The sequence below is a fragment of the Propithecus coquereli genome, unplaced genomic scaffold (assembly GCF_000956105.1).
Source record: "Propithecus coquereli isolate 6110/MARCELLA unplaced genomic scaffold, Pcoq_1.0 Scaffold137, whole genome shotgun sequence".
Classification (NCBI taxonomy): Eukaryota; Metazoa; Chordata; class Mammalia; order Primates; family Indriidae; genus Propithecus; species Propithecus coquereli.
Window position 1 is genome coordinate 6,949,787 of NW_012137969.1, and position 17,899 is coordinate 6,967,685.

Here is a 17,899-nt window from a genome sequence, read left to right on the forward strand (position 1 = left end):
TTCTTTCGTGTCGTGCCCTTCCCACCTTTCGGAAGTAAAATAAACGTTCCTTCCTAAAACTATTCTACTCCTGGTGTGAGAATTCTTTCTCCAACCCACGCCGTGAGCTCCTCCTGAGTCCCCACCCACCCTAACGAATTCTTGCTGTGCCCAGCCCAGGACCGCAGATGCCTGGGGCTTCCCGGGAGGACACGAGCGCCGAGGGCCCAGTCCCCGTGCCGCTGGGGTCCCGGGGCCCGACGACCCACTGCTGGAGAAGCCGAAGGTCCCTCACTGAGGGCCTATGGCTCAGGCCCAAGGCGCGTCCAGACGCTCCCAGAATCGCAGAACCCAAGCCGCTCAAAGGGATGGGCAACCCGCGCGCCTCCCGGCCCAGGGACCGGAAGCCCGGCCTGCACTTCCGTGGTAGGCGGGGCCCGAGGCGGGGGCGGGCCCGCGTCGCTGCCGCAGAGCCACTTCCGGGCGCGGCGGAAGCTCTGGTGAGCAAGGTTCCCCGCTGGGACCAGCCTTGCGGGGTGCGGGGTTCCCTCGCCACTAGTGGGTACGGCTAGTCCGCGCGGGACCAGTGGTCTCTCCAACCCGGATGCAGCAGGACGAGGGCGGTGGGGCTTCTGAGCGGGGCAGCCCGAGCCAGCGGGTGCCGTGAGGCGGTGCGGGCCGGGACAGCGGCTGGGGGTCTGGGGGACCCGAGGGATGGGGACACGGGAGTCTGGGGGCCTGGGGGTTGGAGGAGCTTGGGGCGCTGGGGGGCGCGGGACCTTGGAGGGGCCGGGAGGGCCTGGGGTTGGAAAGCGGGAGACTCGCCGCCGCCCGGGACCCTCCTTCCCTGCCCGGCGTGTGTGTGGGAACGTCCTAAGCCAATGCGCCGATCCACAAAGCTCCAGGCAAAGCTGTATGGGCGGGCAGACTCTCCCTTTAGAAGGGGCCTACTGTGTTTCTATTTTATGCCAAATGATGCTTGTTTGGGAGCCGCAGATTGTGTCTGATTGATTTACTCCCTCTTCCCCCTTTCCTTTTTGACCTAAATTAAAGCTGCTGTTAAAGAGACTCAGCGATGGAAAACAAACCATTGGTGACCTCGAAGCAGAAGACCGAAATGGTGTGTGGGGTCCCCACCCAGGTGGTGTGCACAGCCTTCAGCAGTCACATCCTGGTGGTGGTGACCCAGTTCGGGAAGATGGGTACCCTGGTCTCCCTGGAGCCCAGCAATGTGGCCAGCGACATTAGCAAGCCGGTGCTCACCACAAAAGTTCTTCTGGGGCAGGATGAGGTAAAGTGGTCAGGAAAGACCCCCCGCAGGGAGGAGGATGAACCTCTTCTGCTGTTGTAATTTGTCAATAAGGACAGGGGGAATCTAGTGGGTGAGCCTCCGACAGCACTTTCCGGGGGGCTTTTTGGTCCCGCTTGCCCTTGGTGGTATGTTCCCAGCCCAACAGCATTCTAGTCTGCAGACAAGCGGAGGTATTGATTTTGTAACGTGGGCCCCCTTCATCTGACCCTGTCATGATGCGTTTTCTTAAAGAGTGGCTGTCCGAACTCTCTCTGGAGAGATCGTCTGTGAGATTCACAGTTCCCCTCTGCTAGCTTGTCATGACTCCTTTCAGATTAGAGACAGGAAGCAGAAGGCACCAAGGAAATAATGTGATGATGCCTCTCCAGCAGCTTGTGTATGACTGAGATGTTCTGAGTGTCTCCTGGAACTCCGAATCACAGTTGCATCAATTCACAGGGTGGTGATTCAGTGGTGGCGTGGGAAGCCAGCCTGGGTTCCTGAGGGCTATTTAGTGAAAGCATTAAGAACAAAAACCAGGTTTCTTGCAGTTAAAACGTTTTCCTCCCCTTCCCTTCACCAGCCTCTTATCCACGTCTTTGCAAAGAACCTGGTAGCATTTGTGTCTCAAGAAGCTGGAAACAGAGCGGTCCTGCTAGCCATGGCCATGAAGGACAAGAGCATGGAGGGGGTGAAGGCCTTGAAGGAGGTGATCCGGGTGTGCCAGGTTTGGTGACCTGGAGTCAGCAGCCATGTGCTGCCCGGCGGGACCACGGGGAAAAGCAAACACCCACTCGGGGACTGGAAGACCCTCCTTCTGACACGGCAGAGGGAGGAACTTTATCTGGCTTTAGCCCTTGAAGCCAGAAAAAATATTCGTGTCTCAGGCCGGCTTTACTCTGGTTACAGATGTCATCTGTGGATGAAGCGGAGAAGTGGGATGTGTCTTGGGGGAGTCCTGACTGGTTCTCACTGGGGTCCAAATATTTGCTGGTATTTGGTGCCTTTTCTCAGTCATACTTATCTGCAGCCGCCCAGAGCTGTCTGGTAACTATTAAAAATACAGACTAAACGCTTCCATCACTTAAGCCAGCCCCTCTCTGCTCTGCCTTATAAATCAGCCTTGCGCCTGGTGTGGGAAGGCTCCTGGCCCTTTGCTTTCCGTGGCGCTCCGCTCCCAGCACCATAATTCAGGAGGAGAGAGCCACGCTCCAGTGAAGAGATCTATAAAGCTGGCAGTTTCTGCAGGCAGGGCTGTCTGCTCTGTGGAGAGTGTTACTCCCTCAGACGGAAAGGCTGCATGTGGTGCCTACCCAGCGATCACACTGTAATTACAATTTCCAGCAATTTACGGTTCTGTGTAAATAACGAACACGGGACTCATTTGCCACCCTGTAGCAGAGACACAGACGAAGCTTGCACTTCAAGGCAGTGCCCTTTGCCAACACAGTGTGACTCCGACGCTATTCTCTAAGAGATACAAGTGGAGTCCCCCAAATGTTCCCTCCCCTTCTGCCCCGTGTCTTAAGTGGACATGGGGCTGTGTTCCAGACCAGAGCCAGGGCATGTGGGTGCCTTGGAGGTCAGGAAGGGCCAGGGTGGGTGGCTGTTCTTGGCCACCACTTTCAAGCAGCTTCTGCAGGGGGTTGACAGCCTTGGACCCACCTGAGCCAATCACGATAGCCATGGAATGAGACAATGGCACCTCAGGGACCCAGGGGTAAGCCAACCTTGGCTATTTCGTTTAGTGCCTGGGAGTGAAATTAGAAATCAGGACGGGAGCTCTGGGTGAGTGACTAGAACGAGGGCTTGGTGGATGGAAACAAAGTCAAGAAACCAGCACCAGCATGACGGAGACAAAGACTTCAGGAAGGCCCTGGCACCTCGGTTCTATAGTGCAGCATCACAATGAGGAAAGCAGGGCAGACCCTGTCTTGCGTGGGGTAAAGGGTGGTTCGGCAGTAGGGAGGGATTCATAAGTTCCAGAAAGACTAAACATTACAAGCACAGGAGCCCTGGGGAGGTTGAAGTTTTGAGAAATAAGCCCAAGTCTGGGGATGTTTTGATGAGGACTGTGCCCTCGGGGCTCCTGGAGTGCCCAGGGCGGGGCGGGCATGACCAGGTGCCATGCATGACAGCTCCTCACGTACAAGTACCTCAAGAGCCCCCCAGATTTGTTGCAGGAAGCCATGAGCCCCTCCCACTGTGAAGGTGTGATGCCTGCCTGGCTGAGAATTGCTCCCAGGCAAGATGGCTAGGACAGGCCACCCTGACCCCTGCCCAGGCCTGAGAATGGTGGGGACAGCCGCTCCTGACTGGGCGCAAGACAGGACAGGGAGGGGGCACCGGGGACACCCAGCCCTGGAAGGGAAGGAGGGAGGGGGAGAGTGTCTCTAAGAAAATGCCCAGCACCACTGGCCCCAAGCAGGATTTCACAGAACCTGCAGCCAAGACTAGAGACCGACACCTGCTCTGCTCACTTAGCCTGCAGCCCCGCCCAGGAGGATGCCGTCAAGGAGGTCCCTTGGGTGGGTGGGAAGACAGTCTCAGCGCCGAGCAGTGGCTTCCCCAAGGTTCACCACAGAGGTGGCATAGACCAGGGTTCCCACGCAGCACCCCCCTGCTGGCTAGAGCCCTGCATCTCCCAGCCCAGCCTCTTGTAAACCGGAGCTCACTTCCAGCCCTCCAGTGGTGTGTTGGGCGGGGACCACAGCTTGGTAGAGATGCTTGCTGTGAGATACCTTCCCACCCCCAGGCTCCTGGATACGGGACTCTTTAGGGACGAAGGGGCCAAAGAAGGGAAAGGGAGGACAGCGTGTACAGGGCCAGGGGGTGGGGGCAGGCGCCACAGCCCCTCATTAGACCCTTGCACCATGTCAAGTGGGCTACGTGGCCATGACCAGACCCACCCAGGCTTTGACACCTGTTGCAGATGTTGGGGAGAGGCAGGGGGATGGCACATGGGACAAATGGGTGGTCCCAGAGTGGGCAGGGGACAGCAAAGGGTGTGGCCCATCAGCCGCACCCAGGCAGGTAGGGCCAGGCAGGTGGGGCGGGACGAGGCTGGCAGGAGTGTCCTGGGTCTGGGGAGAGGCCAGCGCTTCTCAGGAGCCACAGGGTCCGGCCAGGCTGCCTCAGCTGCTGTGAGGAGGGGACAAGAGGGCTGGCGGCCACACTGCGGGGTGGACACCTCCTTGGCCACCCCTCAGGCCTGGAGGTCTGTGGCAAACCTGCCCACAAGAGAGCCGCCAGGGAGGTGAGCTGCGTGTGTGGGTGTGTGTGTGTGTGTGGGGGTGCACACAGCGGGGTGTGACATCGGGCCGGGGTCCCATGCACTCCAGTGGGGTGGGGGCTCCTGGGGAAAGCCCACTCCTTGAAGTCCCTCCACTGCTCACCCCTCTCCACCCCCCAGGCCAGGCCCTCTGCCAGCCCAAGGATGATGCCTGGTGTCGAGAAAAGGGTCTCAGGCCAGCCTGGCAAGTCCAGGCACAGGTCAGCACCCCCTGCCCAAGCTCCAGCTGGAAGGTGCCCCCCAGGGTGCACACCTGGGCTGGCAGCTCCCTCTGGGGCAAAGGCAAGTGTAGACAGGCCCTGGCAGGTTCTCTCTGGGGACTGAGTCTACAGGCCTGGAGGACAGACACAGGCACAGGGACAGGGAGCTGCAGGCGGCCCTGGCAGGACAGAGGGCAGGAGACCTACAAGAAGAAGAGCTGTGTCTCCAGGATGCCCCCACTTGGGGTCTGGGCTGACAGGCACAGGGTTAGCGAGCGCCAGAAGCTGAGAGGAGGGCCACCTACACTTGTGCTGGGACTCCAGGCTGACTCCGAGTCCCGGGGACCCAGCCGGGAGGGTGGGCACTCCCGGTGCTGCAACAGCCTGCAGCCCCCGAGAAGGGCAGGTGACAGGGAGGCCAGCCTGAGTCCCTGCTCGGAATGCCTGGCCCGGACACGGCACACACGGATTCAGATTGCCAGTGAAACTGAGGCACAGGTTGGAGCAGGGTTTGCCCGGGGTCACAGACACCGTGGGAGGCCAGAGCCAGGGGCCCTCACCAGCATGTCTGACCCAGAGGGCTGCTTCTGTCCCAGGCGAGGAGCGGGAATCGTGGCCACCAGGAGGCAATGCTGCCTGCCCGCTGGGACATGGGACTTGGCTCCCAGGAAGGTGTGCACGTGGATAGGGACCGAACTAGAGCTGGGAGGTGGCCAAGGGAGGGATAAGTGGCTCCAGCATCTCCAGGGAGGGCAGTGGCTGGACTGATGTGGTATCCAGGCCTGCCTTGACCCACAGGGTAATACTGGGGGACAGGGAGCCCCATGGCCTGGCCACTGCACCCCTGCTCCCTCCACTCCTGTGTGTGGGGTCACGGCCTTGCTCCCAGGGTTCCAGGCACCCACGTGCCCACACCTGGGTGGTGGGTGTTAGTCGAGACAGGGTTGTTGCTTTGGCAAATGCTGCCTGGCACTTCGCTGGGGAGGGGAGGGGCCTCAAGGGGAGACAGAGGAGCTGGTGGGGCTGGCTTGGGGAAGCCGGGTGTCGAGGTCTGCCACCTCCCAGTCCCCTCTGCAGGCCCCAAGCATGTCCCACCTGGTGGTGCAGCTGGGCAGGGGATGCTGCCCTAGCAGATCCAGGGAATACAGCTCTCAGGCCCAGCAGTGGAGGCGGGGAGGCAGAGGGGAGGCCTGGCCCCTACCCCAGGCTCTGTCAGGCAGGGTAGGCAGTCTGGGAGGGGCTGGCACTGGCTTGAAGGGTGGGCAGCTGTGCCAGGGCCATGGCAAAAGAGACGAGGGCATGGAGGTTTGGGACTGGCCAGGCAGCTTCTCAGCTGGGGCTTGCTGGGAGCTCCAGGAGCCTGGTCTTCTGGTCACAGTGGACAATGGCCAGAGGTACCTGGGCAGGCAGGTCTGTCCTGCATGGGCTGGGTTAGCATCCAGCCCCGGCCAGGGAAATCAGGCCTGGCTGGCCCTGCTGCCTCTCGTGAGTGGAGAGCGAGCCCATGAGCGGTGGCAGAAGGGCCAGCCTCTCACCTGCCCCTCCCTGGAGACCCTGGTCCTGACCCGTGGGTCCACTGCCAGAGCTTGGTACAGCCTGGCTCCTGCCTCCCACCATAGGGCCACACCTGGCGCAAGGTCCTGCAGGGGGGCGATGAGCCCTCCCCCACCCCAGGGCAGGTTGTCACAGGCCCCCACGATGGCAGGGACCTGCTTGCCAAACCCACACCGAGTGTGTGCGGTGGAAGCCCAGCCTCCCCAACACACCCTCCGCAGCCCCGCTGGGAGTGGGGAAGGGGTCTGCACCGCCTGACAGTGTCCACAGCAAACAGCGAGTGGGCTCTCAGCCAGGGCCATCCTGTGGGGAGCCTGCAGCCTCGGCGCCGTGACGTGGGTCCGCTCCTGGCACAGGACAGGAGTAGGGGATTCTGTTTCAGGGCCCCAGGTCACGTGAAGGGCTTGGTCAGGCACAACCCACACCTCCAGACCTGGGCAGATGTCAGCTGTGGCTGGTGGGGCCAGTGTTGGCCAGGAGGGACAGGGACATAACATTGAGTCCTGGCCTGGCTCTGCCCTGCCTCTGAGGCCAGAGTGAGGCTCAACTTTGTGGCTTGGCTTTGTGCTGGGCTCTGATGCCCACTAGGCAGGTTGCTCACCTGCGGGGCCTGCCTCGGCCTCAACCTCGGGGCAGCAGCCCATCCTCCCTCGTCCCCCCATGAGCCGTGGGACCCTCCTCAGGGAGTCACTTCCTTGAGCGTCAGTTTCCTCATCTGTGAAATGGGGCTAACAGATCCACCCTCTGCACGTGTGGCTGCCCCTGCAGATATCCAACATAGAAGCAGCTTGGGGTGAGAAGGGCCCCAGCCAGGCCCCCACAAAGTCTCCATGGGACTTGGTACCAGGGCCTTCCAGGGAGGGGGAGGCAGGGGACTAGGCACTACCTGGGACCCTGGCCCACTTAGGGTGTCCTTCCTGTCCTAGAATGGGCTAGGCCTGGGGGCCAAGGAAAGGGCAATGCAGTCCAGGCCTTGGAGAGTCTAGGCTCCTGCTGGGGAGACCCTGGACCCACAGACCCCAGCGGGGGCAGAACCAGCTCAGAGCCAGAGGGGTGAGGGCAGGACCCATCCTAGGGGACTCAGGAAGCAGAGGACTTGCGTGCCCGGGAGGTAGGAGAGAGGAAAGCCAGTGCTTGCTCAGCATCTGGTGTGTGCACGTGTTGTGTGTCTCACTGTGTCCACTCAGGGATTGCTGCTTTCACGTTACAGGTGGGGACGACGAGGCCCAGGGACATGCACTGGGGAATGGCAGAGCTGGGCTTCACACCCAGGATCCCAAACAGTTTGCCTTGCTGAAGGGTCGGAGCCTATTGGACAGGGATTTGGCAGAAAGCCTGGTAGTGCCTGGCATGTGTGATAGGGCAGAGCCTGGTGGGCGAGGCAGTGGGGCGGGAGGCAGATGCCGGCCGGTGCAGAGTGTGGCCTGGAGGAGGGACAGGCAGGCCAACATTCACCAGCTCCTGCATTGGGGAGGCCTTGGATTCTAAACCCATTCTACAGGTGAGAAAACAGAGGCCCAGAGAGGCAAAGAGATTGCCAAGGTGGCCAAGGCCATGGGCAGGACAAAGGGCTGAGGGCTGAGGCTGCCTCTGGGAGTGACTCAGTCAGGAAGCCAGAGAAGAAAGACTGGGTAGAGAGGGCAGGAGGCTCCCAGAGCCCCGGGTTTGTAAAATGCCTACCAGACCCAGTGCTGGGAGGAAGTGGGGTGTAGCCAAATCTGTCTTGTGAGGCAAAGTCATTTCCCCAGAGTGTGCAGGAGGTTCTGGAGTGGGTGGGACTTGGGGCCAGAGCCAGACTCTCTAGAAGCCTTCCTAGGGGCAGTGGCTAAACAAGAACATGGCAGCGTGGGACAGCTGAGAGAACAGCTGTGACACTGGGCCTGGCCTCTACCACCAGAGCCGAGGGGTAGCCCTGGTTGAACGGGCTTCCAAGGATCGGGGACCCTCGGGGGCCATGAGCCAGCTCAGGCTGATGCCAAAGCCCCTTTGCCCACACTCGTTGCTGGCAGAGCTGTGGGCCAAGAAGGTCACCAGGCCCCCCTGGCCTTGCCAGAAAGCGCTGCCTTTGCCCACAGTGGGATCTGCCTCTGAAGAAAGGTCTGAGCTTCGAAAAGCCTTTGGTCTGTGTCTAGGGCCCAAGCCCTGAGGGTCTGCAAAGTCAGAGCCCCTCAGAGCCCTCCCAGAAGCCTGGCCCTGGTGGCTCCAGCCAGGGAAGTCCTTCTGACATCTGGCCACAGTGCTTCCTGCTATGCCCTCAGTCATTCCCGACATCAGCCCGGGAAGGATCTCGGTGCTCAGAGGTGTGTGGCATGTGGCCCTGGGCCAAGGGCAGGGCAGGGAGCTACCAGGGAACATGGCCTCATGTTGTGCTGAGGGCCAGGGCCTCAGTTTCCCCACTTATATATAGTATGAGTGGGCTGGACAAGGTGATTCCTGGTCCCTTCCAGCTCTGCTCACGTGCCAACGTTGACATCTTCACCTTTCAAAGTCACAAGCCATTGTCACTCATGGGCAGTGATGGTGCTTGTCTTCATAACTGTTCGTAGTGGTGACGTGGGCGTCCAAGGCCAGAGAGCGCTGACCCCACACAGTGGGCCAGTGCTTCTGCAGGTCATGGGTGCAGCGGGCGGGGCTGGGCAGGGGGCTTCGGGGTGAGCATCTTGCGCACAGTAGGAACTCACCTTGGCTGCAGGTGTTGCAGACCACCTTGCACACCCCTGCCTGGGCCAAGTGGGGGACCATGGCCAAAGGGCCACCCACAGGGCAGGACAGGTGTTCAGCGAGCCCCAGCACAGACTGGGGCCCGGCATCACATTCTGGAAGCTCCCATAGTGGGAAGGCAGACGGCAAACACGGTCAGGCGCACAGGGAGTCGCAGCTGAAATTTAAAGAGGGTGATGGGACAGAGGGAACATTCTTTCCAGAGGTGACACCTGAGACTGTGGAACAAGGCATCACCTGGGAGAAAAGTCGGTACAGAAGGTCCTAGGCAAGGGAACAGGCAGCACTCCAGGTGTGGGGTGAGGCAGGCACCACTTCCCAAGCTTGTCCCAGGTCAGGGCCTCCCGGGAGGCCCACAGTGTGGGTGGGCAGGAGCTGAGGGCCCCACCGCCCCTCCCAAGCCAGGGCCTGATGAGCCTCTCTCCGCAGGGGCCCCTGGCACAGGGGTGACAATCAGGCTGTCACTCCCTGCACATCCCCCCACAAAACCAGAAATGTTTCCAATATGGTTCTTGGGGCTTGGACTTTCTTTTTAATTCAGGGGACATTTGCATAACATAAATTGACCTCTTTTAAGTGAATAATTCGGTGGCAGTGAGCACACTCACAGTGCTGTACGCCTACCCCCTCTGCCCCTCAAAAAGACATCCTGCACCATTAGCTCACCACCGCTCCCCCCCACCCCCACACGGCCCTCCAGGGCCCACCGCAGGCCCCGCCCACACGCCGCAGCTGCCAGGCCACCTGATGCAGGCAGGTGAGGGCACCTGGTGGCCAGCAGGTTCCTGGGCGCCAGCTGCCATGGAGCAGACAGGAAGGAGGGATAGAGTGGACCAGGAGGGGACAGGCCTTTGCTCCCCTGCCCCTCCCCTTCCCTCCCTGAAGCCGGGAGCTCAGGTGGGCTGCTGGGGAGGCAGCCATCCCACTCCGCCCGGCACAGCCATTCAGATAGCGGCCTTGCCCCACCCACAGCAGGGCGCCAGTGGGGGCCACGTGGCCTTGAGAATGACCAGCCAGGCGTCCCCGGAGGCTGGGCCTCCCAGGCCTGGGCGGAGGAGCTTCCTGCCTGCAGGGGTAGGTGCTGGGACGGTGACGCAGGCCAGAGGGAGGGAAGGAGGCTGGACAGGCTCCCAGTGTGGGAGAGGGACAGACCCAGTGCCCGGCAGGTCAGCCAGAGACCGGGAGCAGGCACGGGGCGGCCGAGGGACCTGGCAGCAGGGCCCCGACGGGCGGGCAGGTGCAAGGGAGCCGGCGGGTGCTGGGCAGGTGGGAGCAGGGCAGGGACTGCTGAGGCCGTGCCTTACAGGCTACTCCCCTGGCAGTCAGGACAAGGGGCTCCCCACTTTCTCGGATCCAGCTGGAGGACAGTCTCTGACCCCTAAAAAGCAAGCTGCCCCCAAGCCCAGGGCATCAGAGAAGGAAAGTGAAGTGGAACCACCCAAGTCACACGTGGCCAAGCCCCAGGTGGGAGGAAGCCAGGCCCTGGGCTGGTCTTACTGGTGGGCATGGCTGGTGGAGCTCACTTCTGGCGACCCCCGGCCTCACCCCGCCCTTGCACCAGTTCCTCCCTGGGGCCCTCACCTTTGCCCTCCACACTGTCCTGTCCTCCCTGCCTCTGCAGATGCGTAACGCCTCGGAGCTCCTGGGGACGGCCGGCGTGCCCCTGAGAGCAACAACCTGGCCACAGCCCAGGCCCTCACCGGCCCTGCCAGCCGGGCTGCAGGTGGACCACGTGGGGAACAGCTCCCAGGGTGTCCCCCAACTGTTCCTTACTTCCGCACTGGCCCGCGGGGTCTCCGGCGTCTTTGTGTGGGCCGCCCTTGTTCTCACCTGCCACCAGGTAAGCCCTACCGCCCCTGGGCCTCCTTCTAGACCCCTGTCTCCCAGGACATGGCTGCAGCTCAGCCCGGCCCCACGGGTGCTGCTGGGGTCGGAGGACCTCAAGGAGTGGCCCTCGGTCCGGACACGGGAGGCCCAACTGGGCGGGAGGAATAGTGCCCGGGGGCCCTGAGAGGTGACGTCAGGCCAGGGTGCAGGCGGAGGGCACAGGCTTTCCCCAGGACATGGCGTGTGGGAGTCGGGTACCTCCCAGGCCAAGTCGTCCTCCCCACCCTGGGCACTGAGGGCGGCAGCATGGCCCATTTCATAGACAGGGAGACTGAGGCTCAGAGAGACCCACAGTCCTTCCCAGCTCACACAGCCAGAGGGGAGAGGGCCTTCTTCCTGCAGAGGCGTGGGTCCTGGGGAGGGTTGGCAGGGTTTGGACTTTGCCCTGCAGGGAGCCGCCAGCCGGAGCGGGAGCAAGGTGGGAGCTGGGCTGGAGGAGCTAGGACTCCAGAAGGGGTGGCTCCCCTCAGCCTCCTCTCGTGCAAAGCAACTTTCCCAAGCCCCGAGCCACAATAGCCCCTGGCCCAGAGCAGTCCCCAAGTGTGGGGTGAGGGCGGACAGCCATGAAGCTCTCAGAGACCACCAGGAGACGCCTTAAGCAGGGGTGGGGCAGAGGAGCTCGTGCACAGGTTGTGAGGGGCCACAGCCCTGAATGGCAGCTCGAGGAATCGGCCTGCGGCCTGGAGTGAGGAGGCACTGAGGGGCCAAGGAGGGCTGTGGAGGGACAAGCTGCTCTCGGAGCTGCCCTGTAGGGTGGTTCACCTGGCCCTGGGGTGGGGGTGGGTTGGCAGGTGAGCCAGGGGCGGGGCAGTCAGCAGACTGCCCGGGTGTAGCCTCAAACAGCCAGAACACCAGGTAGACGCCTGTGAGGACAGGCCGGGCAGAGTACAGAGCCACCCAGGGAGTTCAGAGGCAGGCCCCTCCTGTTAGGCCATCAGGGAGGACATCCCGGAGGAGGCAGTGTTTGAGCTGCAAACCTGGAGACCAGCTGTGGGTGGCAGCAGCCTGGTTTCCTGGGGATCTTGCAGTCAGGACAGAGCTCGTGGAGTTTGCTTGGGCTGCAGCTTCAACCCCCAAGCCCACCACCAAACCCACCCTTGCACAAGGAGCCCAAGATGGGGACAGAGAGGGGCTCGGCGCCCTCACCTTACTGCTGGGGACCAAGGCCAAAGAGGACAGTGGCTTGCCTAGGTCGCCCAGCTCGGCGGTGCCAGCCCCGGGAGAGGTCTCCTGGTGCCTGATCGTGCCAGGCCGTCCCCTGCACCAGGGCGGGGGGAGTGTGCACCTGATAAAGAGCCGGTCCCTGACGCCAGCCTGCCCAGTCCCCAAGCCATGCCCCAGGGGGCACGTGGCTCTGCACACGCGGCTCCCTCTGTGCAGCCTGCCCTCCACCCGCCTCCACTCACAGCATCTCCTCCAGGAAGCCTTCCCCCCAGCACCCCGGGCCGGGACAACAGCCCCCTGCTTCCTTTAAAGACCCTGTTGTTTTGTCGTGTTCGTGTAGAAAACATGGGAGATCTACAAAGACTTAAAGGCAAAAACTATGACCACCCGTATTTTCCCACTGCCCAGGGGTAGCACAGCGATGCATTTTTGCCAGGCGTTTTTACCATATTTGAGCTCCTACTTGGTCCGCCCTCGTGATTTTAGATGCTGCACTCTAGCAGAGCATCTCCCCACGCGGCCATGTTCTTTGAGCGTCCTTGTCACTGGCTGTATAAGATCCCTTTGCACGGTCACGCTGCAGTGTGACCAGCCCAGCCCTCACAGTGACCCTGATGGTCGGTCACTGTGTGTCCCTGTGATGAACATCCTTGTACACAAACCTTTTCCCTTATCTCTGGGAAGATTTGCTACTAGGAGGAGGCAAAGGGTATAAGTCCTTCTAATGTCCCCGGGACGAAAGCCAAACCGACTCCCAGAGTCTCTGTGCTGGCCCGGCGCCGTGACGCACCCTCTCCCTCCCCAGGTCTGAACTTTGCAGCCTCAGAGATTCTTGCTGAATGAATGAATGAATGTGTGAATGAGTGAGTGAGCCCACTGCCTGAGCATTCACGAAGAACAAACGGAGCCGGGGTGGGTTGGGGTTATCTCATGCCCAAGGAAGTTATTTCCCGAAAAGAAAAAAAAAAGGTCTGTTGAACAGCACAGTGATTGTCACAAGTAACGATGTGTGGTGCGCGTGACAGCTGCTGGGAGAGCAGATGTGAAATGTTCTTGCCACAAGAAACAGGTAAGTATGTGACGAAGTGGAGATGTTAGTAGGTTTGATTAACCGTTCCCCAGAGAATATGTGTATCAGAACGTCACGTTGTACACCATAAACGCATACAATTTTTGTCGATTAAAAAATAAATTTTGGCCGGGTGCGATGGCTCACGCCTGTAATCCTAGCACTCTGGGAGGCCGAGGCGGGCGGATCGTTTGAGCTCTGGAGTTCGAGACCAGCCTGAGCAAGAACGAGACCCCGTCTCTACTAAAAATAGAAAGAAATTGGCCAAACAACTAAAAATAGAAAAAATTAGCCAGGCATGGTGGCACGTGCCTGTGATCCCAGCTACCTGGGAGGCTGAGGCAGGAGGATCGCTTGAGCCCAGGAGTTTGAGGTTGCTGTGAGCTAGGCTGACGCCACGGCACTCTAGTCCAGGCAAGAGAGTGAGACTCTGTCTCAAAAATAAATAAATAAATAAATAAATTTTGCTGGGGGAAGTGGCTCACGTCTGCAAACCCAGCACTCTGGGAGGCCGAGGAGGGAGGATCGTTTAAGGCCAGGAGTTCAAGGCCAGCCTGGGCAACAGAGTGAGATACTGTCTCTAAAAATAAATAAATAAATTTTTAAAAATACGTATTATTTTGTTGTAATCAGAAATCCATATTTACATACTTATATATGAAATATATAAACATGTGTTTGATTACAAAGCAATAATGTTTATTGTCTCTCATTATAGTAAGCGTGCTCATTGTAGAAAAGTGGAAAATGTAGGAAAAGCTAGGAAAATGGGAGGTAGCTGGTGGCCCGCAGCCCCACCCCCACTTCCGCCCCCAGATCTACCTGCACCTGCGCTCCTACGTCGTGCCCCAGGAGCAGCGCTACATCATCCGCCTGCTCCTCATTGTGCCCATCTACGCACTGGACTCCTGGCTCAGCCTCCTCCTCCTGGGAGGCCACGAGTACTACATCTACTTGGACTCCGTGCGGGACTGCTACGAAGGTGAACGGCTGGGCGGCTGGGCGGCAGGCTGAGCCAACTGGGGACTCCCAGGGGCCTGCACACAACACGCGTGGCCACCCCCTTCTGCCCCCCATGGCTGGGATCGGCATCGCTGGCAGGCCCTGGGGAGGGGTTGCAGGGGGACTGCCAGAGCTTGGGCGGGAGTGGCCAGACCGGTGTGTGGAGCCCCGTGAAATGGGCCCCATGGAGTCCGGGGTGGGTCTGGCAGGAGCCTCTGTGTAGGGCTCACCCCCTCCGACCCCCGCAGCCTTTGTCATTTACAGCTTCCTGAGCCTCTGTTTCCAGTACCTGGGGGGCGAGAGTGCCATCATGGCTGAGATCCGGGGAAAGCCCATCAAGTAAGCCCCTCGCCCCAGGGCCCCCACCAATGCCTTGCACACCCAGGACGGGGCGGCCAGGCTGGCGCCGGGACCACGTCCTCCACGCCCTGCCTCAGGGACTGCCCCACCCTCAGGTCCAGCTGCTTCTACGGCACCTGCTGCCTCCAGGGCATGTCCTACTCCATTGGGTTCCTGCGATTCTGCAAGCAGGTAAGTGGGGCCACCCGCCAGGCCTTCCAGCCCCACCACCCACCAGGGCGGATGGCCACACCTTTGCCCGCCTGCCCAGCGTGCACCGTGCCTGCCCTCACTCCTGCCCCCCATCCCCCAGGCCACGCTGCAGTTCTGCGTTGTGAAGCCCGTCATGGCCTTGGTCACCATCTGCCTCCAGGCATTCGGCAAATACAGTGATGGGGACTTCAGGTAAGGCCGGGTGCAGGAGGAGGGGCCTAGCGGGCCACCCAAGGCGGGGCACAGGCTCCAGCTGAGCAAGGGACCAAGTCCTAATGACAAGGACCCCAATGTCAGCAAAGGCCAAGACCCTGGGCCTCCCCCTCCTCCGGGGAAACTTCAGGGTGAGGCCCTGTCCCAGCGAGCGTGCCAAGGACCCCAGGGCTGCACAGCCCAGGCAGTGACGGCCCCAGACCCCCATGCAGTGGACCCCGAGGAGAACAGGGGTTGGATTTCAGGGTGCACAGCCCAGAGGGCCAAGGTCCACCCTGACCTGCTGGCCGAGCAGGTGGGCAGTGCCCCTGCACAGGAAGGAGCCCTGCACCAGGTGTACACTCTCACACACACACCTGCAGGCATCACACACGCGCATTCATACACATGCACACACGCGTGTGACAGAGGTTGGGGCCGGCTTTCTGACAGGGTGACAGGGGTCACTCCTTAGAGAGGACAGGGTCCTGGCACAAGGAGGGAGAGGGCCGCACAGGGCTCAGCGAGGGCTCCCTGAGGCCCACCTGTGCCCACCTAGCCCCTCAGCCGCTCCCTTGCAGGCCCTGGGGAAGGTCCTGGCTCAGCTGCAGAGGGGCCCAGGCTCAGCGGCTCTGGGGCGAGCAGGGAGCAGAAGGCGCAGGGACACCGGCCACCTGACCACGGCCCCTCCCTGGCCCAGTGTCCACAGCGGCTACCTGTACGTGACCCTCGTCTACAACGCCTCAGTCAGCCTGGCCCTCTACGCCCTGTTCCTCTTCTACTTCGCCACCAGGGAACTCCTGCAGCCCTTCGAGCCCCTCCTGAAGTTCCTCACCATCAAAGCCGTCATCTTCCTGTCTTTCTGGCAGGGTGTGTGGGGCCAGGTGGGGGGGCGGGCCTGCCAAAGCAGGGGCTGGAGTCCAGAGAACCTGCATCCCCAGTTCCTGCGTGCCTTGGTTTCCCCAGCTGTAGTAACACGGCCTTCTCAGTGTGAAGCCAGCAAAGTGCCCGGGCGCAGGGGAAGTGGGGAGGTCCCAACCAGGTTGCGTGGCCCCACAGTCAGTGGAGAGAGGTGCAGAGGGCCACGCCAGCGTCTCCTGAGTCCTCGTCCCCACCAGGCCATGGGCAGCTGGCCCCCATTTGCAGAGGAGGACGACCTCCAGCCGGGAGCTGGGGCCCCCGACTGGGGTCGAGCACAGCCAAGACCCTGCCTGTGGGGATGCCTGCCCTCTGCGCCTCTTCCTCCCCTGCAAACCCCCAAGCCAGCCTTGGTGGAGGCCTTGGTGGGGGTCGGCTCAGCCCAGCCTCCTGTCCAGAGCTGGTGCCTGAGTGGCCACCACTATCCTCAGGGATGCTGCTGGCCATCCTGGAGAGGTGCGGGGTCTTCGCCGAGGTCCAGACCTTGGACGGGAGCACGGTGGGGACCGGCACGCTGGCCGCTGGCTACCAGAACTTCATCATCTGCATCGAGATGCTTTTTGCCTCCATCGCCTTGCGCTACGCCTTCACCTGCCAGGTGTACTCGGAGAAGAAGGAGAACTCACCAGGTATGCTGGGCCCTCCAGCAGGGGCACCTGGAACATCACAGCCCTGCCCTCGGTACCAGGGCTGTGTCCCTCCCACACAGGAGGCCCCGGAATGTCACCGGGCTGGGCAGGGAGACATCCAAGGGCGTTTGGCTCAGGACGGGCACTTCATCTGTGTGTGGCCCAGGCCAGCTAGCAGGGGCCGGGCGGGCAGAGGCTTGAGCCCTGAGTGAGCTGGAGCTCTGGTGGGACAGAGGCCCGAGGGCCCCTCCAGTGGCAGGGGATCAGTGCCCCCAGCTGGGCGTGCCCTGCCCCACACTGACACTGGGACCAGCCCCAGTGGCAGGCAGAGTCTGGTATCCCAGTGATGGACCTTTTGGGGTGGCTGAAGGTTTGCAGGGCTCACCCCGCCCAGCCCAAGGCCCCTTTCTAGCACCTCAGCAACTCCAGGGGGACATGGCCACTGGCAGGGGTCTGGGCAGGGACAGGCCCCAGGGCTAGGGTGGGCGAGATGAGCTGAGGACCACCCTCTGCTGACCTCGGCCAGACCTGGACATGCAGGAGCTGCAGCCCAAGGCCAGTGGGGGCAGATGCACCACGCAGACTGGGGAGACGGGGCCAAGGGGCCATGCCGTGGGATGGGGTGTAGGGGGGTGTTCACATGCTGCCCCCCACCCCAGGCCCCCCAGCGCCCATGCAGAGCATCTCCAGCAGCCTCAGGGAGACCATCAGCCCCCAGGACATCGTGCAAGATGCCATCCACAACTTTTCACCCGCCTACCAGCACTACACGCAGCAGGCCACGCACGAGACTCCCAGGCCCAGCCAGGGTGGGCACCCCTCACCTGGCACCCACCCGGACTCGGCTGGCGGCTCTGGCGGGGGCAGGAAGAGCCGAAACATAGAGAAGCGGATGCTGATCCCCTCAGAGGACCTATAGGAGCCTCAGGGTTGCTGGCACCCAGCTGAGGACCCAGTCTGCCCCCGCCTCTCCCCCAACCCTCCTGCCAAAGGTCAGGCCTCTCCTGAGAGCCCTGCTGGCGAGGCCCATGGAGCTGCTCCCCATCCTACCTCCAGCCTGTGGTCAGGGCGCTCGGTGGCCCTGCCAGGCATCCAGGGTCCACAGCATCCCTGGTGGGCCCGCCGCCCCGGGAGAGGCCCCTGAGCAAAGCGTCAGCTCCAGGTGGCACACCGGCCTCAGGGAGCTGCAGGGCCGCCTGGTTCCATGCGGCTTGAGCAGGCAGACGAAGGACAGACCCCAGCTGTGCAGCTGTGGGGAGGACGGCGGGGCAGAGCTGGGCAGCCCGGTGCAAGGCAGCACACAGTTTGGGCACCGCAGGCTGGGGGTCCACACAGGCTGGCCGGGGCAGGGGTGATGCCAGCTGAGCCTTGGTGTGATCGTGGGCTTGCGGGAGGAGCCCACGCTGCCCACCCCACTCCAGCTGAGGGATAGCCCTGCAAGGCCCCCCT

The 17,899-nt window shown here is 61.7% G+C and overlaps 2 protein-coding genes across 4 annotated transcripts; both read left to right on the forward strand.

Moving 5' to 3' along the window:
- The first annotated feature begins 464 nt into the window (after positions 1-464).
- PSMG3 (proteasome (prosome, macropain) assembly chaperone 3) lies at positions 465-2,335 on the forward strand. Of its 3 annotated transcripts, none has more exons than XM_012638940.1 (3): positions 465-479; positions 1,033-1,270; positions 1,854-2,335. In XM_012638940.1, exons 2-3 carry the CDS (start codon positions 1,055-1,057, stop codon positions 2,004-2,006), a joined length of 369 nt encoding a protein of 122 aa, XP_012494394.1. In that variant the 5' UTR covers positions 465-479; positions 1,033-1,054; the 3' UTR covers positions 2,007-2,335. The 3 variants fall into 3 exon arrangements, with proteins under 3 accessions (XP_012494394.1, XP_012494393.1, XP_012494392.1); XM_012638939.1 differs by having other exon boundaries at positions 478-541; XM_012638938.1 differs by lacking the exon at positions 465-479 and adding an exon at positions 552-650.
- Positions 2,336-10,018: 7,683 nt separating this feature from the next.
- Positions 10,019-17,483, forward strand: TMEM184A (transmembrane protein 184A). The gene is made up of 9 exons (XM_012638924.1): positions 10,019-10,111; positions 10,659-10,877; positions 13,974-14,139; positions 14,408-14,498; positions 14,615-14,690; positions 14,812-14,903; positions 15,604-15,773; positions 16,253-16,450; positions 17,110-17,483. Exons 1-9 carry the CDS (start codon positions 10,043-10,045, stop codon positions 17,367-17,369), a joined length of 1,341 nt encoding a protein of 446 aa, XP_012494378.1. The 5' UTR covers positions 10,019-10,042; the 3' UTR covers positions 17,370-17,483.
- Positions 17,484-17,899: the final 416 nt, after the last annotated feature.